Source organism: Cannabis sativa, chromosome X (genome assembly GCF_029168945.1).
Source record: "Cannabis sativa cultivar Pink pepper isolate KNU-18-1 chromosome X, ASM2916894v1, whole genome shotgun sequence".
Taxonomy (NCBI): Eukaryota; Viridiplantae; Streptophyta; class Magnoliopsida; order Rosales; family Cannabaceae; genus Cannabis; species Cannabis sativa.
Window position 1 is genome coordinate 22,600,927 of NC_083610.1, and position 23,097 is coordinate 22,624,023.

The 23,097-nt window shown below is 33.0% G+C and overlaps 6 protein-coding genes, 1 long non-coding RNA gene and 1 other non-coding gene across 10 annotated transcripts; 3 read left to right on the top strand and 5 right to left on the bottom strand.

Moving 5' to 3' along the window:
- Positions 1 to 1,743: 1,743 nt before the first annotated feature.
- LOC115702645 (thiol-disulfide oxidoreductase LTO1) lies at positions 1,744 to 4,860 on the top strand. 2 transcript variants are annotated; one of them, XM_030630065.2, is made up of 6 exons: positions 1,752 to 2,199; positions 2,966 to 3,225; positions 3,317 to 3,429; positions 3,865 to 4,012; positions 4,251 to 4,388; positions 4,575 to 4,860. In XM_030630065.2, the coding sequence occupies exons 1-6, from the start codon at positions 1,761 to 1,763 to the stop codon at positions 4,665 to 4,667; spliced, it is 1,191 nt and encodes a 396-aa protein (XP_030485925.2). In that variant the 5' UTR covers positions 1,752 to 1,760; the 3' UTR covers positions 4,668 to 4,860. The 2 variants fall into 2 exon arrangements, with proteins under 2 accessions (XP_060962784.1, XP_030485925.2); XM_061106801.1 differs by having other exon boundaries at positions 1,744 to 2,199; positions 4,251 to 4,860.
- On the bottom strand, positions 4,327 to 5,775 carry LOC133032677 (uncharacterized). Its single transcript, XR_009685257.1, has 2 exons — positions 5,317 to 5,775; positions 4,327 to 5,119 (listed from the first exon to the last, which is right to left on the bottom strand). It is a non-coding gene; the product is annotated as an uncharacterized LOC133032677 (long non-coding RNA).
- On the bottom strand, positions 5,309 to 5,459 carry LOC115703372 (U4 spliceosomal RNA). The gene has a single exon (XR_004009143.2). It is a non-coding gene; the product is annotated as a U4 spliceosomal RNA (small nuclear RNA).
- A 3,031-nt stretch (positions 5,776 to 8,806) lies between the features above and the next one.
- LOC115702644 (uncharacterized) lies at positions 8,807 to 10,661 on the top strand. Its single transcript, XM_030630064.2, has 3 exons — positions 8,807 to 9,104; positions 9,195 to 9,462; positions 10,182 to 10,661. Exons 1-3 carry the CDS (start codon positions 8,981 to 8,983, stop codon positions 10,399 to 10,401), a joined length of 612 nt encoding a protein of 203 aa, XP_030485924.1. The 5' UTR covers positions 8,807 to 8,980; the 3' UTR covers positions 10,402 to 10,661.
- Positions 10,662 to 13,408: 2,747 nt separating this feature from the next.
- LOC115703580 (UPF0548 protein At2g17695) lies at positions 13,409 to 14,918 on the top strand. The gene is made up of 4 exons (XM_030630809.2): positions 13,409 to 13,612; positions 13,703 to 13,879; positions 13,956 to 14,160; positions 14,442 to 14,918. The coding sequence occupies exons 1-4, from the start codon at positions 13,554 to 13,556 to the stop codon at positions 14,634 to 14,636; spliced, it is 636 nt and encodes a 211-aa protein (XP_030486669.2). The 5' UTR covers positions 13,409 to 13,553; the 3' UTR covers positions 14,637 to 14,918.
- Positions 14,919 to 16,332: 1,414 nt separating this feature from the next.
- On the bottom strand, positions 16,333 to 18,105 carry LOC133032676 (F-box protein SKIP23-like). 2 transcript variants are annotated; one of them, XM_061106804.1, is made up of 2 exons: positions 16,973 to 18,105; positions 16,333 to 16,758 (listed from the first exon to the last, which is right to left on the bottom strand). In XM_061106804.1, exons 1-2 carry the CDS (start codon positions 18,018 to 18,020, stop codon positions 16,727 to 16,729), a joined length of 1,080 nt encoding a protein of 359 aa, XP_060962787.1. In that variant the 5' UTR covers positions 18,021 to 18,105; the 3' UTR covers positions 16,333 to 16,726. The 2 variants fall into 2 exon arrangements, with proteins under 2 accessions (XP_060962787.1, XP_060962788.1); XM_061106805.1 differs by having other exon boundaries at positions 16,333 to 16,763; positions 16,973 to 18,104.
- Positions 18,106 to 19,112: 1,007 nt separating this feature from the next.
- Positions 19,113 to 20,772, bottom strand: LOC115702669 (F-box protein SKIP23). The gene has a single exon (XM_061106802.1). It carries the CDS (start codon positions 20,460 to 20,462, stop codon positions 19,368 to 19,370), a length of 1,095 nt encoding a protein of 364 aa, XP_060962785.1. The 5' UTR covers positions 20,463 to 20,772; the 3' UTR covers positions 19,113 to 19,367.
- Positions 20,773 to 20,971: 199 nt separating this feature from the next.
- LOC115702643 (putative F-box protein At1g65770) lies at positions 20,972 to 23,097 on the bottom strand. Its single transcript, XM_030630063.2, has 2 exons — positions 21,713 to 23,097; positions 20,972 to 21,322 (listed from the first exon to the last, which is right to left on the bottom strand). The coding sequence occupies exons 1-2, from the start codon at positions 22,957 to 22,959 to the stop codon at positions 21,319 to 21,321; spliced, it is 1,251 nt and encodes a 416-aa protein (XP_030485923.2). The 5' UTR covers positions 22,960 to 23,097; the 3' UTR covers positions 20,972 to 21,318.

Here is a 23,097-nt window from a genome sequence, read left to right on the forward strand (position 1 = left end):
CAGTAAATATGGTTTGGGTTTTTTGACACGGCATAAAATTGGTACAAGTTTGATTCGACACGAAAAACTATAAGTTTAAGCACGATTTAACACGAAAAAAATATGAATTTAGACACGATACAGAACAATCAACTTAGAAGTACAACACGACTCATATTTTTTTATTACACGACACAACACGATCTATAATTTGTTATGGCCCAACATAGCACGAACTGTATTAATTAACACGAGCGTTTTTTTATAGCTATACTATGATTTATGATAATACTAGGTTAACTAACACGACACACGTTTTTTATAGTAGTGCTAGGGATATTATTGTCCCATAACAATGTTATTATCCTAATAATATGTATGTTATGTACAACACATTTTCAAGTTACACATATCTAAAAATCTAATATTACTATTAGTATAATTTAATATTGTCACATAATTTAATTTAATTTAAAATTTTCTATAAAAATTGTTGCTAACCATTTGTAAAACAATATTTCATGATGGTGGATACCCAGTTACTAATTATTTTTTTAAAGATGAGTTCCAGTTATTGATCCAACACTGTACAAATATGTCATGTTTATGTTAAAATGTGTGTCCAAGTGTCATTAATTTTTAATAATGCCCCTATCCAAACTCACCTGAATGGTTGGAACTTAGAAACTTGGGCCCTTACTATGGGCCCATCATTATTTTCGTTTGAGGAAATTACACTCTATACCCTTTTTATATTGTCCTCTTTTATTTTTACCTTCTTTTTTAAAATCTATCATTTTTACCTCTTTTTTTAAACATTGTACCAATTTTACCCCTATCACTTCAAGATACTCTCCATGTGATTCTCTTATGTAAGGGTATTTTGGGTACAATACATATAAAAAGAGGTATGTTTCAAATAAACATAAAATTAGAGGTAAATTTGATTAATTGATGAATAAAAGAGGCATTTTTCAACTTACCCCTTTTGGTTTTGTGGACTTGTCTAAAGTAATGGAGTGACTATGATATCTCCAAAATGTCACAAGCTAATAATAGCCATTCCATACTAGCCAAGTTTGTGGTTCTCCATCTTCCAAAATTTTGTGAAAGCAAAATAAGTTTATGATTGATGAGATATTTGTCACCACTTGTCAAATAATTATTTCCAAATTTATACTTGGTGTCAAAAAAAAATATTTATGTATTTTGGAATAAAAGGAAAACAAAAGATGTTGATTGTTATTTTTAGTAGAATAGTGTTAGACTTGAGATAGGACTCCAAGCCAAGTCACACTACAAACTTGGTTAGGGTTATCGGTCTTAAGCTGGGCCTTAACCAAACTATCGGTACGGCCCCTCAATTTATTTTGAGGGCCTAATGAGTGAAGAGCCACTCTAATGTGGCATCTTCGACTCGAGATTACTCTAAACAAACTACACCATGATGTGGTATCTTTGACCCGAGATGACTCTAAACGATCTACCAATTTAAACTCGAACTCTTTGAAAGCATTGACACCAATTAACATGGGCAAAAAAAAACTGAAAAATAAAATGATTTCATATCTTATATTGTAATTTTTTTTTTCTCTTTTATCTGAATCTGATTTTTCGAAAAGACTTGATCGGTTGTCATATTTCTGTTACAAAAAGCTAAGAATAATGGTATATTTGAAAATATTTTTAGATAAAACTAACTTAGAAGTTAAAAATTGGGCCGAAGACGAAGGACCTGGCCCAATGAAAAGCCCAAGTCAAAAGTCCACACCTTCGTCTCCATGAGATCCTGTTCGGAAGAACACAGACTGAGAGAGTCAATGGCGACCATGGCAAGCTTCTCAACTCCCTCATTCTCATGCCGGTCGTCTCTTCCTCACTTCAATCCTTGCTCAACTCGACTCAGCTTGACCATTTTTCAGAAAAAGAACAAAGCTTTTACCTGGCTTCGTGGATGTAGAACCCTGTTGCTTCCTCTAAGATGCTCCTCTCAAGATTCCGAACCGGAACCAAATACGACGACGTCTTCTTCATCGTCTCCGTTTTCTTCTCCTTCTCCGAGAGATTTGTCGTATAATTTGTATAGCGGACTCGGAGCGATTGGGTTATTGGAAACGACGTATTTGACATACCTAAAGCTCACCAATTCCAGTGTGTTTTGCCCAATTGGAGGCGGTTCTTGCAGCGACATACTCAATAGCGATTATGCTCAAATTTTCGGTACTTTCTTTTACTAAAATCATCTTCATTAAGCAATGCAGGCAATGTGTTTGAAGAAATGTGTCTTTAAAATACTTCTTAACCATTTATTGATTTGGTTAAATCCTAACTAACTCCACTTGTAACTCTCCTTCCCCCTTTACCCTATATAAACTGGTTTTCATTACTTGAACCAGTTGGAACAAGCTGAAGAATCTCAGAGAGTGAGAGAAGAAAGAGAGTGCTAAGTTAACACATGTTGTGAGAATTGATTTGAGTGTAATTAGATGTAATTACACGATTTGGCATCTTTAAGGTAATTCAATGGTTTTAATTACACCCTCCGATTCTCATGCCCCTCCCTTGTGAGAATTGGGTGTAATTACTAAAAACTTTCTATTCTAAATATTTACTAACTATTTTTCAGTTTAATTTCTAACTATTTTGCCGAACATAATAGAAATTCACAAGTAATTATCACCTCAAATCTAAACACACCTTGTATATTAAAATATAGTTTAATTACAGTTAGTTCCAAACGCACCCTAAAGTTCCATTCTTGACTGTGAAGATTGTACTTAAAAGCTTCATTCAATAAAAGTTCCATGACGATAAACCTTGTGCATTGTGTATTTTCAATGTAATCTGTTTTAGTTCTTTGCTTTGTTGATTGTTTCATTGTTATTATCTCTGTTTTGTTTAATCTTTGCCTTGAACAGATTGATCTTGAGGTGTTGAAATTTCCCACAAAATGTTTCAATGGTAGTTTTCCTTTTAATATTCTCAGGTGTTGTTCCTCTTCCAGTTATTGGAATGGTTGCATATGGATTAGTTACCGTACTTGGTTTACAGTTTACTCAAAAGAGCTTGCCTTTTGGACTTAACCAAACTGATGCTCGTTTAGTTTTACTTAGTACTACTACTTCCATGGCAGCTGCCAGTGGATACTTCCTTTACATTTTAAGCACTAAGTTTTCTGGGTCATCTTGCTCCTATTGTCTCCTCTCGGCTCTGCTATCGTTCAGCTTATTTTTCATTACTCTTAAGGTGGGTGTATGTTGATCTTCTTTGATACTGTGTTCTTATAGATTACTTAACAAATAGATCATAGAATTGATTGTTGGGGCTTTTGCTGTAGGATTTTGGGTTGCCAGAGATTAAAAAAGAATTGGGTTTACAACTCTTTGTAGCCGGTTTGGTGATTGTTACTCTGAACTCATCATATACTAACTCTCGTTCTGGTCCCTCAAGGTGACTTATCTTGTTCCTTGTTAATTTGGTATTTTGTCTCTTGCTGAATTTGAATTGGTTTTCAACTTTTAGTAAATTTTATTTATACATGCATAATGGGGTAGTCTTCAACCCAATACATACAAATAGTGAGGCTTGTAGTTTGCCAAGCTGAAGTTTGAGTTTCTCCTGAATACCTTCCTAGCAATTAGCATGGATTATTGGTCTTCGAATATAGTTAAGCGGGAAAGTTAGTTAAAAAAAATATGTATTGATGGAGATAAGAATCATGACTGATAATTTACTGAGACTATATAATGTTAAAATTTCATGTGGGAAAAACTTAACCATGAACTTGTTACCTATTGATTGAGGCATAAGGAGATTTTTGATCGTTCATACATACTGATTTATTTTTCTTTCTTTTGCTACTTTTCCTTTTTTATTTATCAACAGCATGGATAATATTAACCTTCCATACTTTCCAACTGAGATAACCTCAGAATCAACTCCTTTTGCTATATCTCTAGCAAAGCATTTGAATTCAATAGGTGCGAAAATGTATGGGGCATTCTGGTGTTCACACTGTTTAGAACAAAAAGAGGTACTTCATCTCTCTGAACTATGTTTAAACTTTATCTATATAGGCTTCCATATATTCCCTATGTGAAATATGTGTCTTAACTGATATTGGATTTTTGCTTTTCTGTCCCCATGGACTAGGCTGATAAAACTCACTCTTCTTTGTTACTTTGCTTAGCTTTTATATAGGTGCATGTTTTGCCACTGTTTTCAATCCTATTAATATTAAATGAAACTCTTTGGTGTTACTACTGTAACAGATGTTTGGACGTGAAGCAGCAAAGCATTTGAATTATGTGGAATGCTTCCCTAATGGATTCAAAAAAGGAACTTTAATGGAGAAATCATGTGCAGAAGTTGGAATTGAAGGTTTCCCAACATGGGTGATTAATGGGAAGGTAAGCATATCACATCACATCACACATGCCTATGATTTTAATCCAATAAAATCTCTTATCTATTATCTACAACATAATGGTATATCTATATCCCCATTGGACCCTCCCATTCCATCCCATCCCAAAATTCAGCTCATCTTTATCCTTTCAATAAAAGTGCTGAATAAAGCTTGTGCAATTTGGCAGGTTCTGAGTGGTGAGCTAGAATTTTCAGAGCTTGCAGAAGCATCGGGTTTCCCATTAGATAAAGCTACTCAATCACCAAATCTTGTTCAATGAAGTTAAAGTAACTTAAAACTGTTTCATCACATGTATAAAATAGACAACAGACTAGTAGATAAGAGATAGTGGATCAATTTCTTCCTGATTTATGATAAGCCACCTGTCACTTTGCCTGATAAAATTAGACAACTTTGCTTGTACAAAGAAACTATGAAATTACAAATAAAAAGAGATATCCCATTAGTACAAATGCTTTGTATTTCGGTTTTCTCAGTTTGAGTAATCAAAATGCCAAAAAATGTTGACTTTAAAAAGCATTGCTGTGTGTGGCCGAAGCAGTTTTTCAAGCCCAATCAATATGAGCCAAGTAAGTCCTTTTTAAGAATTCAATCAACCTAGCTATCATTTTTCCCTTAAATGAATCAAAGCCAAAAAGTTTTAGTGCAAAATTTAATCAATTTTGTCAAACATCCCATAAAGAAGAGCACAATAATTGTAATTGCATGACCCTGCACAAAAAAAAAATATATTGTAAATATCATTGAATAAATATAAAAATAACTAAAATAATAAAATACACATATTCGAGCACCATAAAACAGTGAGACACAAATGTTGCCTGTATTTCCAAATAAAAACCACTTACAATTTCCTCGAAAAAGAAAATAGAGAAAATAAAAATTGTACTAGGATTGTAGGGCTTTACCCCAAAGGGAGCCCTTCCAGAAATTCTCGAAGGCCTAGGCGTAACCAAGGCCTAAGAGGGGGTTTGGAAATAGTTTTCAACCAGCAATAGACGCGCCTCGGTTAGAACCTCACTAGCTGCGTCATTGCCCCAAGCGCAAAGATACTTATTACAGCTCTCAACTCACTCCTTTTATACCCTTATTTTTCCATACACCTCCTCTTTTTCTTCCATGTGGGACTTTTTTCTCCTAAATCCTAATACTCTTTCTTCTTCCTATAATATACCAATCCCAAAGTTTCTGTTTATTAAATTGAGTTTTAAGGTGGTGTTTGGTTACTAAGTGAAAATGGAATGGGAATGGGAATAAGAATGGAATGGAATGGAATTTTTATTCTTTTGTTTGGTAAAGATTATGGAATCAACAACGGAATAAGAATTATCATGTTTGGTATTGTATAGAATGGAATAGAACTTTTATTATTTTGACTAAATTACCCTTTACTCTTCAAAAATTATATTTATTTTATTAAATTACCATTATTTTATAAATTGAAAAAATAAATAATATTCTTAGCAAAAAAATATATTTATCATGTGATGGAAATGTGCACATTCTCAAACTTAATTATTAAAAAATAAAATAATAAAATTACATATAAATATTAAATAATTAGTAATATGATGATAACATCCAAAAATGTGAGAAGTGGAGGAGGATTGATAGGGTAAAATAGACTTTTGTTAGTATAGAATTAGCTTTCAAGTGATTTTATAGTGGAAAAGTAAATCCTTAGTTTAGGTGAATTGTAATTTCTTTAGAATGGGCTTTCAAGTTCTAATAAAGAAACCAAACACTTGATTGAGCTTTCTTAAGGAATAGCAAGTCCATTCCAATGTTTATTCATGTTAATCACAATAAATTGAATGAAAAAAAAAATGAACAGAAGGATTTGTTTGTTTAGTTTTGACCCAAAAAAATTGGTTGTCTAATCAAAAGAAACACAATTTAATTTATTAATCACTTCAAAGAAAGTGACCAAACAAAGTAGAAGCTTTACATTAAAAAGAAAAAAAAAACACTTTAACGAAGAAACGTTTACTCAAGTCCAAACAAACCAAAGCAAAGGCATTTGTGTCTCTTCAAGTCGAGAAAATGGGGCTTTAGATTGAGCATTATTATATAGTATTAGTAGTGCCCAACACTTATTATAAGTGGCCTCCTATGATTAGCTAATAATATTTTTTAAAAATTATTTTTCGTTGGTTTGTAATATTATGTTTTAAACATTATTCTTCTTCTAATTTATATGTAAAAGTATAATTATTAAGATATCTATACAAATAAAAAAGATGATTAGATTTAATTAAGACTATTTATGTGTGTTTGGCAACTGCATGGTGGCCATTGCCAAGGCGGCCAATTGGGTACGTAATAACACAGCAACTTCCTCACCTCATAATCCTCACTCAATCAATATATATTTATATTTTTATATAGTGTTATAGATAAGATAAGATAGATTTACATATACAATTCTACCTCATTACCCAAAGTAGACAAAAATCATGAAAACAAACATAATAGTGGTTGAACAACTCATTACATTATTTAAAACTTCTTTTCTTTTTTAGTACTTATCAAACATTTTATTTTCTTCCAAAATTCAATTATGCCCAATTATATTTGTGTATATTTTTAAACCATTTTTTAAGTTGTAAATTATATATATTATTAAATTGTTTAAAGAAATGAAATATTACCATTCCTTATAGGAGGTAGGCTAAGTACTGTTGGGCATAAACAAGTTAGATTTGTGCTTAGAGTTTACCAAATTTAGGGGCAAAATTTTTTTTTTCTTTTTTTAAAATTATACATTTTTTTTAAATAAGAGTTGGATTTTTTTCTATGGCCCACTAAATTTCATAGCCAATCCTAGTAAAAAGTGTGTGTTTTATGTTAAATTTAGTTCAAAAAATGAACAAAATTTATATTTAATTTAATTTAATTTCTACATATGTATTCTAAATCATAAAGTTTAAATTAATTCAAAAACCCAACAAAATGAATTAATTCTTATTGAATACATATATATAAAAAAACTATTAAATAAGTTAAGAAAAAAAAAAGCTTTCAATATTAATATGATCATTAACTAGTGGCAAAAATATAATATTTATTGTATATCAAATTTGACTATGTATCAATTTTGACACATCTTTTGCAACTTCGTTAAAGCTATCTTTTTTAATATGTGCAAAGATTATATATAAAAAATGACTACAAATTTGACTCATTCTATATGTTTAGCCAAATTTATTACAATTTTAAAGTTAAATTCGGCATACATTTTACAATATCATTAAATGTATGCAAAGGACAATAAATTACTTTTATAAATCGTCAAAATTATTGTGTTAATTATTATTATTATACATTAAACGAATTATAATTAAAACATTTGTAACCTAATATTATTGTAATCTGATCAAATAGATTTATGCATAGCTTACATAATATCGGTAGGGGTAATAATTCGTATTTTCAAGTCATGTTCGTGTTGTGTTAAGACTCATGTATTGCATAACTTCTTATATAATCGTATCAAAAAATAAAACTCAAACACAACTCTATTTATAAACAGATTGATACAACACGATTCGTGTATATGCTTATCAGGGCCGGCCCTAACTCTTAGTGGGCCATAGAAAAAAAATTTATTTTGGGCCCTTATTTAAAAAAAATATAGTATTTTTGAAAATCAGTAAAAAAAATTGTATAATTTTAAAAGGAGAATATTTTTTTTTGGGCCCCTGGGATAGGTGGGCCTTAGGCACAGGCCTAGCCCGCCTATGCCCAGGGCCGGGCCTGATGCTTATGACATTTTCAACGTGTTTATAATCCATTTATAATTTATCAAAGTATTAAAATAACTTTAAATAATTCATTAACAGGAGCAGTTTCACATTAATTGTACTAATCTAAACACGAACCATATATCAAACAAGTTAGACGAGTTAAACTCGAATACGATCTGAGCCCATTCAAGATAAACCTAAACCCACTAACTTTCGTGCAAATTTCAAATCATGTTATCGTGTCTCACTCGATAAATCGAGTTACAACACAACAAAATGTGGGGCCCACCAAACAGTAAAGGCCCATAGGCAAAACATCAGAGTCTATAATTATCCAACAAAAGTGGCCCACAACATGGCCCAATATGAGGAAAATCATATCCACTGCCCACATAAAACCTATTTTATATAATTATTAATTATTACACATATTTAATAAGCTTTACCATCACCCTATCTACTACCACCGCCGAACATTTTGCCGCATTCGACTTTATCCCATTCCTAAATCCCGTAGTTATCGTCCTTCATTTATTAAAAAACAACGGCCAAGATCATCTCAAACGACACGTGTCATAACCATAACCATTGAAAGAACTGTCCTCTTGTTCAGAAAATAAAAGAGAAGATTCCATAGAATATTCCCTAATAAGGACTGGTCATATTTATGTCGTTATTATAATAAATAAATTTAATTATTTAAATTATTAATTATTTTTCACTCCTTTTTATATTAAATTTCATTTTCTCCCAATCCAATCATCTTTCTCTTTTCCTTTTTTATAATATTTCAATTTCATTCTCAGAATTTTCTCTCAAAAAAAAAATGTGTAGCCAAATATCCGAATCTGAACAAGAACAACTCCTGGAAAAGCTTGAGGTTTTCAAGATCAAAGGCAAGGATAAACAAGGTCGCAAGATCCTTCGTATCATCGGAAAATTCTTTCCCGGTACGTATTCATTCATTTTTTCAGTTTTTCTGCTGTTCTTGTTGTTTGAGTATTGAAATATTTGGATCGTTCGTTCGTTGTTTTATGTAGCTCGGATTTTGAGTGTTGATGTTCTGAGAAAGTATTTGGAGGAGAAGATTTTCCCGCGATTGGGGAAAAGGAAATTCTCGGTGTTGTACGTACATACTGGAGTTCAACGAAGCGAGAATTTTCCTGGAATCTCTGCTTTGCGATCGATCTATGAAGCGATTCCGATGAACGTTAAGGAGAATCTTGAAGCTGTGTATTTCGTTCATCCTGGTTTACAGTCTCGGCTTTTTCTCGCTACGTTTGGGCGTTTACTGTTCACCGGAGGAGGGTAAGACAAACAGAAATCAATTAATTACGTAATTAAGTTAATTAATTTTGATTTGTTGATTTGTGTTATTATTACTATTCAACGGATGGATGAGGCTAAGAGAAAGAGAAATTAGAATAATAATTAAATACCTAATTATTGGATTACCATAAGTAATTTAATTAAATTTAAATACTTTTAGGTGATTCTACGATACGATACTGTATACGTTTTTTTTTTGGTATAATAAGTTTTTTCGTATAATTTTTTTATTTATTTAAGATATTTTATAAAGTAGTGTTGAAACAATCTAATAACTATGTAACATGTTATTTTAACTCTGGTTTTGTTAAATTTCTTTAATTTTTTAAAATTTTGGAGAATGTTTTAACGTAATAAAAAATTTAATTAAATAATTATTTTGGATAGCAAAATAAATATGTAAATTGTATTTACCAATACTATTTTGTAGTTTGTGGAAGATATTAATCTTTTATTTTATTAAATAATAATTTGATTTTATTTTTATTTTTTAAAACTAGTACAAATCAGCACCACAAAACTAAGTAATTTTTCTGTTTTGTTAGTGTTATAAATTATTTAAGTTTTTTATATTAAAAGAAAATTATTAAAAATTAAGCTTGTAATCATTTATAAAAGTAGAAAGATTCAATTTATGTTGAATAAAATAAAATGGTATTAATTGTTTAATTAATTAAGTTTGTGATTGTGTGTGGTAGGTTGTATGGGAAGCTAAGGTACGTTAGCAGACTTGATTACCTATGGGAACAGGTGAGGAGGAATGAGATAGAGATACCTGAGTTTGTGTATGATCATGATGAGGATTTGGAGCACCGTCCGATGATGGATTATGGATTGGAGAGTGATCATCCGAGGGTGTACGATGTACCAGCAGCCGATTCACCTGTGTCTATGTACTCAATGAGGTGTATTTTGTAGAAAAACGCGCCTAGTTTTAAGTTAAATTTTGTACATATACGAATGGGCTGGGCTTTGTTGTTTTCTTGTTGTTTGGGCTTGAGCTTTGGGTTTTGGTTGGGCCTGTTTTAGGAGATGTGGCCCAATTTGTATATAGAAGAAAAAGATGGGTCTTTTTTTTTTTGGGGGGGGGAAGTTTTTTAATTGTTTTTGTGTGTGTGTGTTTTTGCAAGTGCAACTCAAAGAGATGAATGAAGCATTTACATATTTTTAGCATAAAATGAAGTGTTAAAAGGTATTGTGAATGGAGGAAATGTATAATGAGATTAAGAAAATGGTATAGAGCAAAGTTAAAATGAATTGTTGTTGTTGTTGTTGTTGAACAAAAATCTCTATTATAATGTGAATTTGATTAAAGATATTAGGGAGAAGGGAAGTCTAAAAATTCCATTTATATAACCTTAAAAATTCATTTAAATTTAGCTAAAAAATTGATTTTTCACAACTTTCAACTTCCTCAATGTTACTGTCTCATATTCTTACAAATTCATTTTCTTAGCCAAAATATTGTTCATGAATTTCAAGTTCCTCTACAAATGGAATATTAATGTGTTATCGGAGGAATTTAGACAATACCAAATACTGCTAATATTCAAACATATTAGAATATTTACTAACAGTTATGCGAGTACTCGATTAGAATAGTGAGTACTCAAAGTATAAGCTACAAAATAGATAAAAATGAAAGCAAAAATAAAGAGAAGATAAGAGATAGTGTACAGTCAGAACTTAGTCTGCTCAATCCACTTTTGGTAATGATTTCAGCTTAGTTTATTTGATTTGGATCACCCCTTTATATAGAAAGCAAGTGTCTATTAGGTTTACATAACTGATCAATTCAAACTGTTTTTGCAGTAAATGATAGTATTAAATTAAAATAAACGTTTAAAGAATAAATGAAGAACAGTTTCGTCCAACCCCCTTCTCTTAATCTTGGGGTTTTTTGGGTTTTTGTTACTGTTTAGGGGTTTATAGTGCGATTTCAAATTCGAAATCGATTGATATAGTTATCTAATTTTAGATTTGCCATTTGGGATTTCTATTTTTGGATTTTTTTTTCTAATTTTTGTTGATTTAGTATAATAATGGTGGTAACAGTGAGGTGGTGTTTGTGGTGGCGGCAGTGATGTGGCGGTGGTGGTGGTAGTAAGAGTTGGGTGGTGTTGGTTGGTGGTGGCAGTGATGTGGTGACGACAATGGTAACAGTTGGGTTGGGCGACAATGCAATGGTGAGGTGGTAAACGCTAAGAAGGAGAACAAAAAAAAAGAAAAATAAACCAAAAAAAATAATAATTTTATAATATTTAAATAAATAAAATGATGTGGACTAATAAAAGCATGTCACATGTACAACATGCAGATTTATTTAATATTTAACAGTCAAAAATTAACGAAAAAGTAAGGAACAAAATAATTGTGTATTTTGGGGAGTTTAGCTCCTAAAATTTCAGTAAAAGAATTGATGGTGCCGAAATCCATAGTTTAAGAAGTTTAGGGGTATAAGCCACTAAGGCTAGCTTAGTGGTGAGGGAGGAATGGGAAAAGGGAGAGGTCATGGGTTCGAACCCAAGACCTTTAAGCTATAAGCTATTAGTTGATTGTAAGAATACCATTACGCTACACTCAAAAAAAAAAAAAAGAAGTTTAGGGGTAAATTACTTTAAAATAAGGCTAATTGGGATTTTTGTCCCATAAATTTTGACATGTACCAAATCATGCTCCCTGAACTTTTAAGGTCGTTAAAAATGCCCCCTGAACTATTGAGATTGTTAGATTTAAGGACTTTTGTCTAATTTCATTCAATTTTACTATTTCAGTGATTGTTTATGTACTAAACCATGCTCCCCAGACTTTGATATCTACCAAATTATGCCCCTCGAACTTTGACATGTACTAAATTATGTCCTCTGAAATTTCATCCATGTTAGACTTTGTACTAAAATTGGAAAAAAAATCCTTAAATCCAACAATCTCAATAGTTCAGAGGACATTTTTAATGACTTCAAAAGTTTAAGGGGCATAATTTAGAACATGTCAAAATTCAGGGATAAAATTTTTAATTAGCCTTAAAATAAATCTTTACTTTCTCTACCAAAATATTATATATTATTAATAGGGAAATTTGAAAAACTATACATTAAAAACCCTAATATTTTATGCTTAAACCAATACATTTCAAAATAAAAAATATATGACACTTTTATCAAAAACTCAAGAATAACTCTCACATAACAACACCCCAACTCTCTCTCTTCCTCTATCTCTCTAGCTTCTTTCTCAACCGAACCCTCACCATTCTCTCTGCCCACTTCGCACGAACCCCCCACTACCCACCACGAGTCGAGCCCCACTTCCGACCGAGGCCAGTCCGACGGAGACCCAAAGCCGCACCACTCTGACGGAGACGCCGACGGAGACCCAAAGCCGCAAAAATTTCAATTTTTTTTGGGTTTTAAGGTCGGGTCCGATGGGCCCATCGGACCCCATCAGACGGGGCATCGGGCCCCATCGGACGGGGCTCGGGCCCATCGGACCCGACCTTAAAACCCAAAAAAATTTGTATCGGGCCCATCGGACCCGACTTCAAAACCCCAAAAAATGCCCCATCGGACAAGCATCGGGCCCCATCGGACCCGACCCCTTAAAAGCCCAGAAAAATTGAAAAAAAAGCCCAAAAAAATTTCAGAGGGGGCGGTCGGGTCGTACGCGGTGGTGAGGGGGTGATGACCTGGGTCGTACGCGGTGGAGAGGTGGGGTTTGAATCGGGTCGTACGCGGTGGTGAGGAGTGACGATTTGGGTCGTACGCGGTGGTCAGGTGGGGTTTGAATGGTGAGGGTTCGGTTGTTATGTGAGAGTTATTCTTTAGTTTTTAATAAAAGTGTCATATATTTTTTATTTTGAAATGTATTGGTTTAAGCATAAAATATTAGGATTTTTAATGTATAGTTTTCCAAATTTCCCTATTAATATTACTTCTAAATAGATTTTTATATTCTAATGAATAAATTTTTTTTTTTGACTCATCTGCAACAAATTCCCTTCTCTCTTTCTTTTAAACTTGAAATCATTAGATAGGGGCTCATACTTCTTAATCTTAACCAAATTGAGGAACATGGTTTTCTTCAGCTGGGCTCGGCCATCTCCTGAGGATTGGAAATCTTGTATTGACAGGTAACTTAATTATAAATACTAAAAAGACTCAAACTTTACAGTTTTCACTATTCAACTTAAGCTTACAATGATTGTTATGTATATGCCCAGATCAGATAGTTTGAACTATGATGCAAAATACATAGGAGCTAGTGCTAACCCACTTAATTCCCTCAAACAAGATAAAGGGCTCTCCAAAGATGGCTTTTTTTTAAACCACAAACGTGTTTTGGTTGGTTCTGGCATTGACACATATGAAAAGGGCAAGAATGCTCTCCAATCTTGGAGGTATGTATGTAACATGTTTGTATAAATGTCAAAATGGTTTCTTTTTTGTTATGAATCATCTGAATTTGATATTTAGGCATTTTGGGTTGGATTGGGCATTTGTGGACCCCAAAACTCGAACACAAGTTGGAGAAAAGTTTTGTGTTTGTGTGAAAGAGTTTCTGCCATGGGTGATGATGCCACTTAAGGTTGTGTATGTGGATGAGAAGAAGAAGGGAAAGGAAAAGCAATCTCTTTCCTCTTTTAGCTTTGGAAGTGGTACCCTTCAAGGCCACTTACTGGTCTCTCACTTTACTCAACTTTGGCTTTACCTTTTTTAGTGTCATTTTAGAAGAAAGTTCTTTTGCAAAATGATATTAGCATAACAATAATTTGCGATTAAACAACCAAATTGGATAGAGACCTTAAATTTGTTAACATTTGCCTACATTAAAGAGTATAACTCTATAGAAATGAAAATATAAAAGGGTTTGACTTTCAAATTACTATGAAAGATAATAGTCTATTTTGAAGGCATTATATGGCAAAATATAGATAGTGAAGTTGCTAATTTTGGTGGCAGGCTGGGGAAGAACGGTTCTCAATTGAGCTTGATGAGAAGAACCAAGTGTGGTACGAAATACTTTCATTCTCAAAACCTGCTGATATTTTGTCATTTGTTGGGTTACCATATGTCAGGCTCAGGCAAAATTATTTTGCCCAGCAATCTGCTAATGCTCTTCTAAAACATCTCAATGCTTCACAAACCCCTAAATGAAGGAAGGTATAGAATATCTTATCACGTTACGCGTTCGAAAGAGACTCGAACCTCGGTTTTTGTGGAAGCAAAATCACTTACTGAGCATTCGAGCTACCCCTCTTGGATTAAGGAAATTCGGCTTTTGAATTGAATGTGTTCTAAGTTTGTGTTATCCAAAACAAGTTTGTAAAAAATCTTCTTCTATTGTTGCTGTTTTCTTTGCATAGTGTTACTCTCTTGTCTCCAATGATTTCATCAAACAATTTCGTAAATTAGTAAAATTGAATGAAATTGGACAAAGATTCTTAGATCTAAAATCTAACAATTTTAATAGTTCAGGAATAATTTTTTAACAGCTAAAAGAATTCAGTAGACATAATTTGATACATGTCAAATTTAGGCTACAGAAATTCCCATTAGCAAAAAATAAAATAAAATAGAAAAATTATACTAAATAACCCCAACTAATTAACTAGTAGATTTCAGTAATAAAATCTAATCTGCATATTATAACATCCAAAATCAGTGCCAAAAGCAAATATCCTCAAAAGAATTCCAATAAGAAGTTTGAATATTCAATCTAGAGAGTTTTCATTCATCTACAAATTTGTTCACGACACAGTATTAGTATACTATACATGGATAGGCCATGATCAATCCTACTATATAAATTGTTTCAACAACAACCTCAACTAGCATGAAACACAGAAGCCAAACCAGAAATCAACAAAATTAAATGCAAGAATGTAAACGATAGAATTTAATGAACACACAGATTTTAGAAAGGTTCGAATGAGTCTTGAACTAGAGGCACATGTCGGTTAGCATTTACTACTGAAATAGTAAACAAACTGTTTTAACTAACTCTGTCCAAGTCTTTGATGATGTGTCTGATTCCCATTGGTTTCTATTTTTCCATGTCATTATTAATGAATTGGTTTTAATTTCTACACATTATCAATGTAGGACTCTTTAACACGTAGCAACAAAAAAGGATAAAACCATAGGGAACTTCGAAGGGAAGATTTCAAATAAGCCAAAATATTTAGTTATAAGAGGAACTAATAGCCTTCTCACTTCCATATAGCATCAAGTCAAGATCTTCAAGCTCTAAACTTTTGGCTGATAACAATAATACTTTTTCTACTGTTGAGGTTTGACCCCTTGAACCACTCAGTTACCAACAGTTTCTTTAACAGTTTTGTCCCCAACCAACTTAACGGCTACTAATAGTTTTGTTAGTTAGGCCTTTAGCTAGAAGGAAAAACAGAAGAGAGATTGAGGGTTAGAGGGTTGTGAAAGATACTCTCGTGTGTTTGATTGAGAGATCTCAAGAGAGGTTTATGCGATGAGCAAAGACTCCATTGATTGTGTTGCCCAACCACGTAAGTTCTTGAGTTCAATTTATGCTTTTATGTTCGAGTTTTGTTTCTGGTTTCTTGTTGTTCATTCTCTGATCTGGTTTCGATTAATTGGTGTTGTGTTTGGTTCTTATCACTTTCTTGCAAATAGGTTGTTCTATTTTTCTTACACAACATTCATATATTTACTGACAAAAGGGAAAAGATGTTGTACCCCAATCAATTCACCAACATTGTAATTTGAAGTAAGAAAAATCTCCAACAAGGACCCTAAAGCAGTTCTGCAAGAGACATACATACAAAGGGTCCTCTTCCTCAACTCTCCTAATCAACTCCAACAATATAGGTGCACATGAAACGAAATTGGCAAATATTTAATTACCACCCAAAACAAGAATGATGGGGTTAACTTTATAAAAATGAAAATATAAGGGAATTTGGCCTCAAATTACCCTTAAGATAGTAATCTATTTTTAAGGGTGAACTTCAGCTTCTGAGCACTTGATGTTCAGTAGCTCAAGTTCACTTACTGAGCATTTGATGTTAGATGTTCGAAAGGGACTCGAAGCTCGGTCTTCGTGGGAGCAAAACCACGAACTGACTGAGCACTTGAACTACCCCTCTTGGACTAAGGAAATTCAGCTTTTGATGTTATCCAAAACAAGTTTGTAAAAATCTTCTTCTTCTATTGTTGTTGTTGTTGTTTTGTTTCTACATAATGTTACTCTCTTGTCTCCAATAATTTCATCAAACAATTTCCTTTTCAGCATCTAAAATAGCTAATCTTAGATAGAGTAAACACATGAAAAATTGAACTTGTCAATCATTTTGAACATTGTCTTTGACATAAAACACATCAAATCTAAACATAGTAAGAACAACTAAATCCTCCAATACATTAGATTAATCCAACAATAACCCATTTGGAAGATTAATACAAACTCACTAAGTCTACTAAGCAATAAAGCAACAAAAGAGCCTAATTAAACTAACCATAGTTGTGTCCATAGTGTGGCAGAGAAGGAGGCTGAAATGGATTGAAGATGTTAATGTATTCCGGCTGTTGATTCATCGGTACAAACCTCCGGTCATCCAAGTTGTAAACTTTGAACTCTGAATCACTATAGATTATGCAATTCCCTCTACACCCACTAAAATTCTTAGCAGATGTAATGTATGAGCAATCTTCACCCAAGAACAATATTTGATCACCTAAACTTTCTATCTCAACCCATCTTTTCTTCTCCATATTCAGCTTGTAAAGTTTGAATTTTTCCACCTTAACACTTCTACATTTATCCACCAAAAGAAGCTCCCCATTAAACTCCACTAAATTCTTCTTGTCACCATTCCCATCAGAAATCACAGAAGCAATTTCAGTGACATTCAAAGTAGAAGAATCAACTACCACAGCTCTCCCAAACTCATCAACAGCAAAGAACTTTCCTCTGCAATAAATAACATCTTGGTATGAGAGTTGAGATTCCATGTCATCTATAGTACTCCACTTATCTTGGGATAGTTTCAAGTGCCATAAAACCCCACCTGCCACGATCATCAAAGATGGGCAATCAAGATTTGGATCCAAAGCCACTTTGTAGTGACAGTGGTTGAGATTATTAGAGTATTGGAGAGTGTAAGACTTGGTCAACTCAAAGACTTGGAATTGTAACAAGTTTAGTACTTTGGGGAGCAAGTGAGGCAAAGGGTGAACTTGGAATGGTGAGAGAGGGTTTATCATCTGGTGGTGTTGACCAAGTTGTTGACTTTCTTTAATCTTGACTATCCAACACCATAGATTGGAAGAGAGAAGGTACACTGTAGACTCAGTGAGGAGTAGAGGAGAGGATTCTCTGATATGAAGAGGATCCAAGAAAGAAACTTTGGATGGTAAAATGATTCTGTTTTTGTAAGGAAGAGCTGAGAGTCTCCATGTTTTGCAGACTGAGCTGAATCTGGTAAGGTCTGTTTTGGTGTGGAGATTGATGATGATGATCTCTAATAGGTCATTGGGAAGATCAGACCATTGTGTTATATTCATTATATTCTCTCCAAAAAATATCTTTTTTTTTTCCACTCTTTCGTTGTATAATTATACAAAGAGTATTTATATACAACAAGTTCTGGTGTCTTGTCAAAATGACTTCTCTATTAAGATTTTTTTAGAGTAAATTGCCATGAAAATACTAAAGTTTTACACTAGTAAATAAATATGTAAGTAATATATTTTTTGCCGTAAAACTATTTTATGTTAGAGTTCTAGAAGTCAAGTAAGTGCTCACTTGTCATTTTTTTTATTAGTTCAAATCATTTAATTTTAATTTTTAAATTAAATATTATTTAAAAAATTAAAAAGCCATTTAAATATATAAATATTAAAGAAAAGTAAATAAAAAAATCAATAATGTTAAAATAAATTTAAAGTATAAAAATTATTAAATTAATTAAAACTTTTTCAATAAAATAAAAACATAGCTCCATCTTCACCAAACTAAAAACCCAGAAATCAATCTAACCAAACTCTATTGTCAGACCTTTACGAACATCGCAGACGAAGCTCCATCACATTTGCTGATCTAGGGTAGAGGTTGCTTTTAAATAATTTGTAATGAGATTGTACATGCATGCTAAACTAATTCATTGTGTATTTTTGGTAATACGAAGAAAAAAAATATATTACTTTGGGCATGTATATTTTATTTAATAAAGTGTTAAAAAAATTTGTAGAAGGATTTTAGTAACTTATTGGTACCACTTAGACTCATCTAGGAAACTGTTAGTTAAAACAAATAATTTAGTCAGTTAATTACTTGGGTACCTTGTCTATATAAGGTTTTGTGTACTACTTCTCTAGGTGACGATTTAGTGTGTGATTTTAGATGAAAATAATTTATAATGGTATGGAGGGATGTTAAAAGAGATAGTGTGTGTTTGATTACTATACTCTCAGGTGAGTTAATTTGTTAGGTATAAGATACTATTGTTAATAAGATTAACTTTATAATCACCCCAGTATTCCTTCATTATTAAATACTTCTAGGAATTAGTCACCACAAAAAAAGTGATGAACCTCGTTAAACTGGTTTTTGTTTCATTTTTGATTGTGCCATTAGAGTACTACACTTCTTGTTAGTTTACCACAAAAATCTTTTTCCATAACTAGTGAACACATCAAATCTAAACATAGTAAGAAAGGAATCCTCCAATACATTGGATTAGTCCAACCATAATCCATTTGGAAGATTAATACAACTTACAAGCACGATTTATTACACGATTTAGTACATGTCATAGTTCGAAAAAAAAAGAAACAAAAGTCCTAATTAGCTTAATGAATATGTAACAAAGAAATTCAAAACAACATAAGAAAGATAGAATTATACATTGATCATAACAAAGGCCTAAGGCAACTCACAATTGAGCTTCGCCTTGTTCGGCGTGGTGGCGGTGGAGGAGGACGGTCAGGCGGGCTGAAGATGTTAGTGTATTCCGGGTGTTGATTCACCGGTACTAAACTCCTGTCATCCAAGTTGTAAACTTTGAACTGTGGATCACTATAGATTATGCAATTTCCTCTACACCCACCAAAACACTTAGCAGATATAATGTATGAACAATCTTCACCCAAGAACAATATTTGATCACCTAAGCTATAAAACTCAATCCATCTTTTCTGATCTTGATTGAGAAAGTAAAGCTTGAATTTTTCAAACCCAACAACACTTGTTCTATCAACCAAAATCAACTCACCATTCAACTCAACCAAACTCTTCCTATCACCATTATTACCACATGAAATCTTAGAAGCAATCTCAGTGATTTTCAAAGCTGAATCAATCACTACAGTTCTTCCAAACTCATCAACAGCAAAGAACTTTCCTTTATAGAAAATAACATCTTCATAAGAGAGTTGAGAGACCGAGTCATCTATGGCTGTCCACCTATCTTGTCCTAATTTCAAGTGCCATAAAACCCCAGTTGCTACAATCATGATAGATGGGCAATCATGATTTGGGTCCAAAACCACTTTGTAGTTGAGATTAGAGCATTGTAAAGAGTATGACTTGGTCAACTCAGTGACTCGGAATTGTAATGAGTTGAGTGAGTTGGGGAACGAGTCAGGCAAAGGTTGAACTTTGATTGGGGAGAGAGGATTAATAAGATGATGATGACCCAGTTGTTGATTTTCCATGACCTTTATTATCCAACCCCATAATAAAGAAGAAGCCATGGATTTGATCTGTGGTGGAGAAAGATGGTAGACTGTGAAATGGGTTAGAAGAAGAGAGGTTTTTCTGAGATGGGGTGGTCCCAAGTATGGAACTTTGGGTGGTAAAACGACTGTGTTTTGGTACGGAAGAAGAGAGGATCTCCATGATTTGCAAACTGATCTGAATCTGTTATGGTCTGTTTTGGTGTTGAGATAATTATCTATTATCTCCAAGAGTTCTTTGGGAAGGTCAGACCACTGTGATATGTTCATTATTATTTGTTTAATATTTTGCTCTGTTTTCTCTCAAAGCTTAAATCTTTATTGTAACACAAATCAAAACAGAGTGCTTTGATTTTAGATAGTCAAGTGATTATTATTATTATTGTTAATGTTGACTTTTATTTTTTTCTCTTATCTTACTCTTGCGTATTTGATTTTGTTTTCCATTAATTATTTTTGATACAATATTTGTACAAATTTGATTGGTGCTCTTTATGGGTGTTACCTAGTTTTATCGGTCGTAGTCTTTGAAAGTGTTATCTTATCTGTTGGCAGAAAAATAGGTTATACTAGTCAAAAGTTTAAATTTTGAAACTGCATTTTATTTAAACTTTACAAAAAAAAATTATTCCCATCACTTTTATAAGAAAAATATATATTGGGTTTTTATTAAACTATGTTTATAACTATTTTTTTGAATTAAATTAAAAGATTAATTGCAAGAACTAAAGTAATAATTCAAATGGATTTACAAAAATATCATAGTGCAATTATAGCAATGATCCCAAAGAAAATGTATTATAAGAAGTAAACCAAATCATAGTACTACATGAGAAAATTACCAAGTGTGTTCGAGGAAAATCCCTCCTATCTTCTTGGAGTTGTCCAATACAAATCATACATAACCTCCTTCTTCCAACACATTTCTTATGGGGTCATATATAACATGTACATGGGCCAGTCTCTCCCAATTGCTCATATTCATTCAATCAAAATCAAATAACATCATTACAATCAAGAACAGACCCCCTACTACAGCTAGATTATACACATATATAATTGTGAAGTCATTGATGGACGAAACAGATTCTCTCCAAATTTCAAGCCTTCCTTATTTGACTCCTCTTCACCTGTCAATTATATGATATTATACAACCAATAAGAACATGATAAATAACATCTAATAACTCTTTCCTCACACATGGTTTGACAAGTAATAGTCTTTAGCTGCAAACAAAACTGCCTCACTATGCAAAAAAATCATTGATATCTATGTAAAATATTCATAATAATATAGAAGTACATGGGTTCCATAAACTATGCAAAACTGCCTAATACTTTTTGTTCAGATTCTAAGATAAAATCATGTTGGAGAAAACACTAATTCAAAAGCTCCTCAGTTGGAATGATTCAATCAACCAAATTGGAATGATTCAAAAAAACCATAGACATAAGTAAACATAACAAACACTACTAGTCATCACCAACATCATTCAAAAACCTTAGTAATTAGTACTCACATTTGGGGTGTGCAAAGCCTTGTTGGAATAGGTGGTGGCCAAAAGATTTGGGAGTAGCCAGGTGTGGTGGGAAGATCATCAATGGTATGATCCTCTAAGCTGAAAACACATCCACCAAGTCTACCTAACTTTCTAAGAGCTAAATCCATATCAAATTGTTCAGTAAAGTAAATGCAATTCTCTCTAAACCCTTCAAACTCAGAAGCTGAAATAGAGAAACAACAGTCATAAGTCAAAACAAAAGACACATCATTTCCCAAACTCTTAACCTCAATCCATTTCCCCCATTCTTCATCAAGCTTAAACACCTTGAAATCCACTGCTTTGGGATGATTGAAATCGTGTCTACCACGACGATTAGGGTGGCGCCTAAACAAGTTGAAATTCACACCACCTTCTTCAACAACATTGATACTGTTCTCATCTGGGTATGGAGTAGTAGAAGTATTACTCTTCTCATCAAAGTACCTATCAACCACAAAAAGCTCACTTTTTGACACAACCAAATGTTTTCTATCACCAAATCCAAACAAAGGAGGTGAGTATTGAACAACTCTCAATGAAGAATCAATCCAAGAAACCGTACCCCATCGGTCAACGACATAAGGTTGACCTCTAAAAAGAGTGAGATCATTGTAATCCAAAATCCGATAATCAACAAGGGTAATATCCTCCTCACCTTTCTGAGCAAAACCCAGTTTCCCATTATCGTAAATTACAAAGATTGAGCAGTCATTGGGAGAAAGGACCACTTTGTTCACACCAAGTACTGAAGAAGAAGAACCCTTAACGTATTTAAGGGCATAAGCGGTAGTGAGCTTTGTCAAACTCAATTGAGATATATCGAAGAGATTTTCACAACCTGAAGTGATATCCTTGATTCGACGACATGAGAGTGAGTCTAAAAGTCGAAACTTTCCTCTTTCAAACTCTTCAATCTTGATCAACCAACCCTTAACGAAAGAAGAAGAAGAAGAAGAAGAAGTTGATGGGTTGTGGAGAGTGGGGAGGTTGATGCGGTAGACTGTGGTTTCGGAGACGAAGGTTTCGACGAGTGATGGGTAAGGAGGGAAAGGAAAGTTGAAACGGAGAAGAGGAGTGGACTTGTGGGATGGAGGGATGAGATTTCGCCATGAAGTGCAGACACTTCGGAATCGGAGAAGGTCGATGGAGTTGTGGATGTATCGGCCGACGATTGCCCAGATTTCATCGGGGAGAAGGGACCAATCTCTGACTTGGTCACCCATTTGTTTCTATGATCATTGAAGCAAACCAACCACACAAATAAAGAAGCGGTCTTTATTTCTTCACAAATTTATTGAAAATTTTAATGTTAAATTTGATGAATTATGTTCATTAAAAAACATCGATGAATTATAAATTTA